Source organism: Pocillopora damicornis, chromosome 7 (assembly GCF_964200805.1).
Source record: "Pocillopora damicornis chromosome 7, jaPocDami1.2, whole genome shotgun sequence".
In the NCBI taxonomy this organism is placed as follows: Eukaryota; Metazoa; Cnidaria; class Anthozoa; order Scleractinia; family Pocilloporidae; genus Pocillopora; species Pocillopora damicornis.
The window spans coordinates 22,267,998-22,278,683 of record NC_142676.1 but is presented as its reverse complement, the minus strand read 5'-3'; the positions used below and the strand labels follow the sequence as shown (position 1 = coordinate 22,278,683).

The 10,686-nt window shown below is 37.5% G+C and overlaps 1 protein-coding gene across 2 annotated transcripts; it reads right to left on the bottom strand.

Annotated features, from left to right (window-relative positions):
- LOC149043145 (cysteine repeat modular protein A-like) lies at positions 1-9,688 on the bottom strand. Of its 2 annotated transcripts, XM_089211345.1 has the most exons (11): positions 9,627-9,688; positions 8,171-8,245; positions 7,627-7,698; positions 6,359-6,430; positions 6,006-6,080; positions 5,574-5,642; positions 4,923-5,122; positions 4,267-4,392; positions 1,987-3,537; positions 1,277-1,673; positions 1-621 (listed from the first exon to the last, which is right to left on the bottom strand). In XM_089211345.1, exons 5-11 carry the CDS (start codon positions 6,017-6,019, stop codon positions 531-533), a joined length of 2,448 nt encoding a protein of 815 aa, XP_089067471.1. In that variant the 5' UTR covers positions 6,020-6,080; positions 6,359-6,430; positions 7,627-7,698; positions 8,171-8,245; positions 9,627-9,688; the 3' UTR covers positions 1-530. The 2 variants fall into 2 exon arrangements, with proteins under 2 accessions (XP_089067471.1, XP_089067472.1); XM_089211346.1 differs by lacking the exons at positions 4,923-5,122; positions 5,574-5,642; positions 6,006-6,080; ... (2 more) ...; positions 8,171-8,245; positions 9,627-9,688 and having other exon boundaries at positions 4,054-4,394.
- Between the last annotated feature and the right edge of the window lie 998 nt (positions 9,689-10,686).

Genomic DNA, 10,686 nt, shown 5'->3' with positions numbered 1-10,686 from the left:
GTGCTAAGACTTTATTAAAATCACGTAAGAACTGAGGTACTTAATTTTACATGTCTCGCTGCTGTCCTCCTGGACAAGCATGTCTACAAACTGAAGAGTACCCGTTTAATAATAAATTCAACTGAAACTGTACCATTTACTAGCTTATAACAATATTAATGAATTTCGCCACTACATGTACCACCTCTACATACATGATACTGCTAATAATGACAACGTACGTTTGTTCAAAACCGGTGCAGCCCGTTTTCAAACGGGAATATCATATGCATATCTGATTATTCTATAGAGTATAGGTTTGTGTAAATCGGAACGCTGCCTTAATCTTGGAAATATCCAATGCTACAATTAATGCGAGTATTATATGTCTTAAGGTATAAATAATACCCCCAAAAACGTCACTAGAGCTAATCATTAAAAGCCATGTTTCGCCTAAACATATCTGCTCTCGCTATTCTATTAAATATTTTAAAGGAAAGAGGATGTGTTGCCTTGTATGCTAAATTCTATCATATTTCTGGCTGTCTTCTTCATTCCTCATTATTCCTGTCTCTCTTTTCTTCTTTTGAGGTGGCTTCCTCTACTTCAGCAAGTGATATGTGATGGTCAGAGTGCCGACTCCTGAAAACAGGAGCAATTTTTCAAAGGGTAATTTAGAGTTATCAACTGAGTTAAAAACGTAAATTGGCCACTGTAAAGAGTTTAAAGGCTGACATTTCGAGCGTTAGCCCTTTGTCAGAGCGATTTGATCCTTGTGTCTTTTTTACATACTCTTAATTTTATCGAAGAAAATACCACAGTAACTGACCAGCTTACGTAGGAGCTCATTCTCAACGCCTCCCATAAGAAAGACAATCCTTCAAAATGTGTAGCAATTAAATCTGTATCACAAATTAGAGAGGCCATTATATTTTCTCTTCAAATGAAGGATCACCAACATATCGTATGTCTACGACTAACCAAGAATACAGGTTGCCAGATGCTATAGATGTACAAGTGTGAAAAAATTTCACTTTTGGCTTGTTCATCTCTTTCACAAACGAAATAAAGAGGTCAGTCGGCTTATAGTCTGGAAGAAGTTGCATAACTTATTATTATAATATGTAGGTCAATTCTAAGAGTAAGGGAGACGACTTTGTATTAGGATGACACTTTTTGCTTCTCAAGAGATTTATTAGACCATTAAAGTGGACGATATCTCTGAAACAACATCGCCATCCAAAACACAAAATCAAACAAACAAACGAAAACAGGAACTTACAAGCCATGTACTCACATGGTTATCTGCTGGCACGCTTTCCATGATGCCTGTGCATGTTCAGCGGTAGCGGTAGATACCGGTGCGAGTATTTCTGTTTGTGTCCCACGGTCACATTTAGTGTTGCTGCATCTGGTCGCCCTGGATTTTACTGAACTTCCTTCTTGTCTTTCACCATCTTCATGGATTGGAGAAAAACTTAATGCTCCACTATCTTTTGCACTGGCCGCAATGGAGGGCTTCCCAATGATCCCTGTCTGAAGTTGTGTTTTAAGCATGTTCTTACCAACCATTCCACGAATCTCGCCTTGAAGGTCATTAAGAGGAAGAAGCAAGGCTAGGCAACAAGAAAAGGACCATTTTGGATTTTTGCGCCACTCTTTGAAGAACTGATGTAAGAATGCCAGGTACTGAACTAAGAAGAAAATGAATGATCAAAGAATTGAACTTTCCCTGTTTAACGATAAACCTTAACCAATTACGTAGTTTCAATTGTCAACCAAATCAATTGAGCTCCTATACAGAGACTAAATTCCTATTGTGCGTTTCATTAATTTAAATGTTTAGTTGCTGTTCAGATAAATTCAAGATACGATAAGCTTATCTTTAATGTGTATGATATAACACTTGTGTGGTTAATATTTCATAAAATGGAATTACAGCAACACAAAGTAACAGATAAAAGTTGCAGTTAAGTTTTTTTCCCATCAAACAAATGTTTATCTTACCAGCAAGAAGGCCAATCACCAACGTATTTGCCCCAATAATCAGTATTTTCATTGCCAAAGCGTCCTTGTGATGGTCCGCCATGTTTAATATGTTCTCTGCCGGAATTCTGCTCACAGCGCCAATACCCAAGTTTGTAATTGTAACGGCAAGGGAAGTGGACATAAGTCTGTTCTCAAAAGTGTCTTGCATGGGCTTGATCCAGCAGAAAAGCACTGCATACATACCGGCAACAACCCAGGCCAATCCAGTGAAGGATCTGCTCTCTTGACCCACGAGAATGAGGCCGCATGTAAGAATGAACTTGCGGGACATTTCAACCAGTTCCCAATACCAGGAACGAGGTTTGTAATTTTCGAAGAGAAAACGCAATCCGTCGACAACTTCTGGACCAGAGCAATTATCACGGTCTTTCTTGGTTATGATTGTTCGCCGATGCCTCCAAAGGGCGACGAGAGAAAGAGCAGGTAAAGCAATGATGTATGCAGCTGAAACATAAGCTACGATCACAAGATGATTGTAATTTGCTCCTTGGCATTTTATGCTGTAATCTACTTTCAGGTACTCGTCACATAACTCTTCTCTTTTATCTTTGCAGAGTTTCTGGCAGGCGAACGGCATAACACTGGCTGTCCTTGAACAAGTGCTTAGGTATGTCACGTACAGGAAGAAAAAAACGTTTCTGTAAATAAGAACTTTCCCCTGTGAAATTTTGCTTGCCTTTTCGTCCTCCTCCAGGCCCTGTTTTCTTGAGATCATCATATACAAAAAACCATAGATCACACACGAACCAACTATAACAATGGCGTTCATTGACAAGAGCACAAACAAATCTCCAAAGGCATCCACGTGTAAATTGTGATTAAGGCAGTGAATCGGTGCTACCTGAAGCAGATTCATCTGTAAAATTCCAGAATACTTGGACACAACCTGCAACGAATCTGGCCATTCAATAAACGAGAACACGTCTAGCAAGCCATGGGTGACTTGATAAAAACCAATCAAGATCTTAAGCTTTGACAACAAACTGTCAAAACGAGAGAGTCCCCGGTCCTTTGAAATATTATTTTTCTTTCTCCATACTAAAAGGGCCAACAATATCGCTATAATAGCAGCAATGAGAGATAACTGTCCTGCGATCCAGGCCCGTGAAGGACATTTTTCACAAGAATGAAATTGTTTGTGGTACCCTGGATTGCATACAGCGCAAAGTGGACCTTGATACCCTTCTCCACATGGTGAGTCCAAACCACCTTTGCAAGACTCCTCTACCTGACATCTGTATGGTGTTGGTATTGCATAGGGATATTGCACTGAGAAATCATCCAATGCAGGTAACTGTCGGGCGAGATTTTTCATGAAATATTCATAGCGATGTTTATAGGACTCGTTCCGCCATTGCCACCAAAAGCCAGGTTTTAGTGAGGCATACTCATCTTGGCATTGCAGCCCGCTTCGGCCACATGTAAAACACTTTTCGAAGAGATGAGTTCGGTAATGTCCTTCCAAGCAGGGACAAGCACGATGTCCAGCGAAAAAATCGGTTTCTGTTCCTGTAAAAATTCAAGATTGTATTATAAATTAATCAAATCTTACTCACTCCTACCTTCAGTTAGATGACACTTGAGTCTAAAAAACCGGCTAGACTCATTATGGCTCCTTTTGTCATATTTAATTGTCATTTAAAAAAAGTAGGCTCAAAGTCGTTTTCGTTCTCGCTCCAAATGTTTGGTTGAAGAAGATACAACTCGCAAAAAATGCGGAATCATTGGTGTTATTTATCAGCGCAGGGCGGAACGAATTCTCTCCCGGACTTTGAGACCCGATGTTCTGGCCAAGGTTGATTGAGGGGAAGATCAACTAATAGGTTCACCTATAAACCTTGGGGCGTCAAATAGTACCCTTGAAGTCACTTGACAGGTTGTCGAAACGTCAGTTACCACTACCGACAACAGTCCTCCTCAGGACTACACTGACCTGAACGATTCAACTATACTATTACATGTTACCCCCTGGTTCAAATCATTTACTGTAGTACCCTTGAAGTAAAAAAAAATCTTCAAACCAACCATACACAATAAAGCGAACACAGGGACGGGTTCCGGACATTCGACTCTTGCCTACGTGCTGGGTTTGTTTCTTAAGATAAACACGACTGTTCGAATTCTATCTTCTATTTTACGTCATTCTTTCCAGGCCTCTGGACAGCATTTGGTTACGTCTGTACACACTGACAGCTCAAACCCTTTTGTGACTTTGGAAAGCACATGTTTGGATATTACCGTCAGGACATGTCTTGCAGTCCAATACAGATTTTCCAGGTTTTTTGTCATATGCCACGTAAGAACCATTTGGACATTTCTTACAGCCGTCTGCAACATAACCAAGTGTGTCGGAGTAGAAACCACCTGAAAGAGGAACGTGTCAAAGTGCCAGTTGTGGTTATGAGTGGTTTCAAGTACATTTTGATTATATGTGAAAATAAAAATATAAACTGTCAACATACCTGAAACTTGGTGGAATAAGAAGTTTCCGCCAGCTTTACTTACTTTGGTTCAAAGTCAAATTTTTATCAATTTCAGTTTAATTGATTAAGGTAAAATTTCTTTTGTACGTTTTTTTTCCTAAATTGACACAGTTGATGCTTTGGACAAACAGAGACTATTTTTTATTTTTATACTGAAACCTGAAATCCTCTCTCACGCCAAAATATTTTGGTATGGTTAGTGACTCTTAAGATAAAACGACCCCAGCGGACTTTGAACATTCAAGCTTCCCCAGAATAAGTGCTTTGGCAATATTGTACATGTACAAGCATGAATAGGTCTATAAAAGGGTTATTCCTAGACACAGGTCTCCACAAATTAATCGCCTTCACCGTTTCTTATTGTGGCGCAAGCTACATCGGGTCCTTATAAACGTTCAGGCTATAACATACCAGGAGAGCAATCAACGCATTTCCAGCTTCTTGTTCCCAAAGACTTCGAAAATGATCCCAAAGGACATGGGAGAAATACAACATGTGATTGGTTTTCATTTTTGGTGAAACCCATACTGAGTAGTGCTTGCTGAAGGTAGTCGTATTCAATGCCGTTACGTTCAACGACAATAGATTCATCGTAGGAATAAAGAGAGTTCCTAAGAGTGAAAATAATAATGGAAGTATTTTTGGAAATATTGTAGTATATTTACATATATATATATATATATATATTTTTGCTTAAGCTTGCGTGACTATATCAGTCTTGACTTTATCAGACTACACCAGACATTAATGCCGATGACGCTGGTAATTGATTCATATATAATTTCTACTACTTCGATTTTAAACACTCTGCTTTTTCCCTCACATCGGTATAGTAGTGTTCCAAAAATCCTACCTTTGAATGTGAAGTTTTTTTTAATGTTTCTACTCTTCCCGGGTTGTTATAATTCCGTGTTTAAATGCCTCAAAGTTTATCACAATTAAATGCTTCTTTAAATAAACATTGGTTAGCTGCTTCTCCTCAATTAAAGTTCCATATCAAAACTAATGTGTATGTCATATGATGTTATGCGTGTATCATTCAAACATTCATCCTATACTGACAAGTAAATTGTGACTTTCCCTCTTGGAATGGAATAATACATGGTTCTAGCTGTCCTATTCCTTGCAACACTGCAACAGAATTAGACAATGTCTCTACAGGCTGAATCATTCTAAGGTAACTGAAATAAATCAACGTTAGCTATCACAAGTTCGAAAGGTTACTTATTTTATGTTGTTGTGTTTTATGTTTTGTTTTGTTTTGTATTTTTTTTCCCGAAAGCATCAACTTATATTGCGATTAGACAGTGAGAACACTCATGAGCTCGGCATCATATATCAGGGAGGAGGAGAGATCGGGTAAGGAATGGACTCAAAATAGACGAAAATCGGACATTGCAACCGCAGGATAAATTTCATCAAAGATAGAACAAATTGTTATTCTTCCAGCTACTTGGTGCAGATACTGAACGTTTGATCATGTTAGATACGCACAGTTTGAAATTCATAGAGTGGAGGCCTGCGAATAAGGCAGAGGTTAACGTCTTTAAAGTCGTCCGGAGAAGAAAGCTGTAAAATGAGAGAAGAGTAGCAAGAGCTGAGATCATCTCATTTAGAGAGAGAGGCTCGCTTACTACAAATTTGGCGCAGGTTCATTGCACTCTAGTCCTTAACTTGGCGATATATTTGATCTGATTTTGTTTTTCAAGTTCTCAAAGGTTTCAGTCGTCCTTCAAAACCTGGTCGGAAAATATTGAACTTGGAGAAGTCCTTAAATGAATAATACCTGGGTGGAATATCATTCTAAAAGAATTAAAAACCTACTCACGAATTTTAAGTAAACTTACATCTTCACGCTTAGGGACTCAACGCGAAAGGCCTCCGGTTCGATAACTTCAAGAGGATTATCAGATAATGTTCTACAGGAATAAAACCTGTGGCATTTAAAATCACGGTGGAATATTTCTATAAAAATATAGTCGAAATATGATCAATTTAATTAGCATTGGAGCAATTGTAACGAATCCGCTATAATCAAACACCCTCTATAAAATGAAGCTGTTAAGGTCCTGATTTCGTCTTGTCATATTTACTATCAAATTAATCTGTATCCTGGACACCAAGATTATCCCTTTTCGACCCAATTTTGGGTATTTTGACATCTCATAGTATAATTTCACAATTCCAATCGATTATTTGATTCTTTGATAAAGTTTTAAAGAAAATTTCACAGAAAGTTTTTAAAAAATTTCTGCATGACTGCCGACCATTCCCGACTGCTGGCCTTGTAGCTATACATAAATCAGTTTGTTTTATAAGATATTTTTCCAGCGTACTTTGCTGTCGGCTAAGGATAGTGCCTGCTAAGAAGGATCGGATTTTATTGTGCCGGTAAAGAGGATCTTATGAACAGTTCAAAAAAATAATTCAGGAAGAAAATCGGAAGAAGTCATGAGTAAATTTAATGATTAATAGCATATGTGTTTTTTGAAATTGCCCGATTCGGTCAGTGACAAGGCAAATTTTTGCAACACAGTTAATATTAATTCAGAATTTACTTTGGTATTGGTGCTGTAAGATATGTATTTAAATAGCAACCATTTGCTAGAATGGAAACAAGTTCCTGCAAATCAGAATTGTGAGCCGATTATATAAAGCAAAGAAAAAAAATACATCCATTCCTATGCTAGATCGATCGCACTTTACTATTCCATGATTACTCGCTTGTGATAAAAGAGCAAAATTCTATTTTATCAAGATGATAATAAACGCAATCTATTGCATCGATGAACTGTAAAAAGTGCGAATAAACTAAAGCATGTTAAGCTTACTGGCCACTAAGCTGAACGTCAAAACAGGCAATGAACGAACTCCTTGATTCCATAATAGTGAAGACATTCGTGAAAGCCCTCTCAAATTTGGGCTTCAAACTCAACAACTTTGAGTAGAAAAGTGGATTTGATCAGGGTTCATCTTGACTTCCGTTGCCGTAAAATATTACCGGCAACTTTTTTATGTCGCTGCCTTTGTGATCGTCTTTCCAATTTTACGTGCATCTATACCCTTTTTTTTCTTCCGTAGTTGGGCTTATGGAATGACAGTTAAAAATACTCACAGTAGGTCTAAGTGGGTCACATTATAAAAAGCTCTGTAAGGAATTCTCCTCAATTGGTTCCTGTTGAGGAAGCTAATCGAAACGGCAAAGCAGTCACTGAAGGAAATAAACTTCAAGGCTATTTTTATCAGAGACGAGAACGTGTCAGATATTGTGTTAAAAACGAGGTTGTTTGTTTTTCATTGCCCAAAAGACATGATTTGCATTTCTTTCAAGGGCATTAAAATGTAATTTAAAGACCAATAGGAAACTTGACTACCATGAAGGACAATAGTACATAGCTTTTCTGAACAACATTGTATTATTATTTGAGTATTTTTGACGAAAATTGTCTTTCGTTGGTATTATCTTGTGATAATAGGCGTTTACTATTACTTATGTGGATTTTGAAGCCTTCAAAGTAAAGTTCTTCAAAGACATACTACATCTTAATCTGTAACGTAACTTACTTTGAAGTAGGAATTTTATTGATATCAAATCGAACAAAACAATAAAAAGAAGTAAAAAATTAATTAAAAGAAAAATAATAAATTGAGTCACCAACATCCTACGCAGTGAATTGAAAGGCACACTGAACGCGTTGCCGGGGAAAAAGGAAAGTTTATTCCAAGAGAAATCCCTGTGGAAACGATTACATAGGACAATCGAGGTTATTACACTCAAAATATATGACCAATATACACCCAAAGGCCTACTATGGGATCTCAAGTCGCCCTAACCAAAAGAAAACTTAGGTATCTTCTCCCTAAAAAAACAGGCGATGCAGGCGATCCAGCGTGACTCAAGGAGACTTAACTTCCACAAGCAGTGATACAACTTTTGCAAATTCAAGAGCGCCATGTACCCAATAGACTTTTGAAACCGTTTATGACTCGTGTATTTTAAACACAACGCGGTGCAGCTGTGATCAAAAACTCGACAAACTTCCCAACACACATCAAGACTAAAGCTCAAGAAATTAAAAAGGTGGGGAAAGATGTTGGTCAGAATCACAACTTTCAAAAACCGTCTGATTAGGGCTAGATCTATTGTTGCTCAAACTTTGCTGGAGAAATAGTTTCTTTGACCGAAGTACCGCAAGGTTCAAGTTAGCAAGTGCCCAAGTTAACAGAAGTCGACTGTAGATGTTTAAAAATCATGAACCAATGGGTCGGTCAATAAGTAAATAGTAAGTTCGAACAAATGAATCCTAGAGAATATTCACTCCTGACCCGATGGTCGACATTCTACCACGGAAGGAAAATTGCACATGATTGGTACTAGTGCGTATAGGATTTCTAGCTTCCCAGAACTCGGTAAGCCAGGTAGAGAGGTAATAGAGTTGAAAGATAGATCCCTGTTAAAATGTTCAGAATTTCATGCAAATAAAATAATTTAAATGAACCTTCGAACAATTTGCATTCTTTAATTGGTTCATGATAAGTACAATTTTTCCTCTTGAATTCAAGTTCTTAAGAAAGCTGAAAACAGTTTTTTAAGCTCTCACCAGCTACATGTACATTCAAAACCCTCAAACCCAACTTTCTCCCTTCGCAGTCCAACGATTCTCACTCAAACTTTGGTCAAAAGATTGAAATTTGAAATAGCGAATCTGGCATGACAATCGCTATGAACATGCGAATGAAATCGAGAAATCCAGTCTGACATTTTTTCGCGAGGGTGGGGGGAAAGGGTAAGGGAGGGAAATTTGTTTTTGGTGATGCGAAATTAGTCGGTCAGAGTATGGAAAACTATTTCCAACCACCTTTAGTGTAAACTGCTTTCTACAATAAAAATAAATGATTCAATGAAATAAATATTTTCAGATACAAAAGTGAAAAAAGGCAAAAAATGGAGAAAGAGAAAGAAGTAGAACTATTGTCTTAAATGTTTCAATCCAACCGTCTTTCTTTTTAGAGGCTACAGTCTTCTTGTCCCCCACGAAAAAAGAAAGGCCTACCAGGTATTACTGAAAAAACCTCCTAAGTTAACTTCCTAAGCTAGATAACCTTTTAACGCACAGGGTTCTCAAGTTGGTCAAGTTGACAAACAATCCCTCAGGTAGATTTTCTATATGGTTTGATGATAGAAACCTGTGGAAACATCAAAATGCAGCAGTATTTTGTAGATAGCCTATATTCTCCCTTTGATAGCTGTAAGGACAATGATGTTAACGATATCTTGCTGAATCTATTTAGAGTTTTAGCTCCACCCAGGCCTGTCACAGACAAAAAAATTGAATTTGACAGATTTCAAGTGGCATCCGATCCAACCATTTTCATGAACAACCAAGGATTCCTGCGACCGTTTTTTCACTGCTATAAATCTTCAATCAAACTGAAGACGAGAGACACTATTTCCTCTTAGAGGCTATACTGGCACTTGGATATGTGTTCTTTGTTTGTTTCTTGCTTTTTTGAAGCTAAATTTCAGCCAAGAGCTGAAGGTTTTCCACACGCGTTGTTTAATCGGCAAATTCCCCTGCACCAAATAAAAAACCGCCAGCTTAGTTAAAAACTATTTTCCTATCCTCCTCGTAAAAACTCAGGCCTATCAGTCAGTACTTAGAAAACCTCGCAAGTGAATCAGTTAATTAAATAAGCTAGATAACCATCTTTTTAACGAACAGGGTTTCCAGGTTGGTCAAGTCGGCAAACAATCTCTAAGGTAGATTTCTTATGTGGTTTGATAATAATTATCTATGGAAACATCAACATATTGATTAAATTTTTTTGTTGTTGTTGTCATTTGCTTTGGCAAATAGGCGTATAAGTTATTTGTGAAGCAGCTCAAAAACTGCACCAGAAAAAAAAAAAACAGATAGAGCGACTCCATTGTATTGATTATCGTCATAATCAAGTTTGAGGAAAATTGATTCCTTTCAATAAAAAGCCAAATTTGGCGTCAGTTAATAAATTGCGAGTCAATACCTAAGGTTTGAGACCAAATGACTGAAAAAAGCAAAAAAAAAAAAAAAAACCAAATGAGAGCATCACAATATCAGTTTCCTCTACAGAGGAATTGGCAAATTTTTAAATTAATAAAGTTTTAGCAGAAAACAAAGCTGGCACTGACAAACCA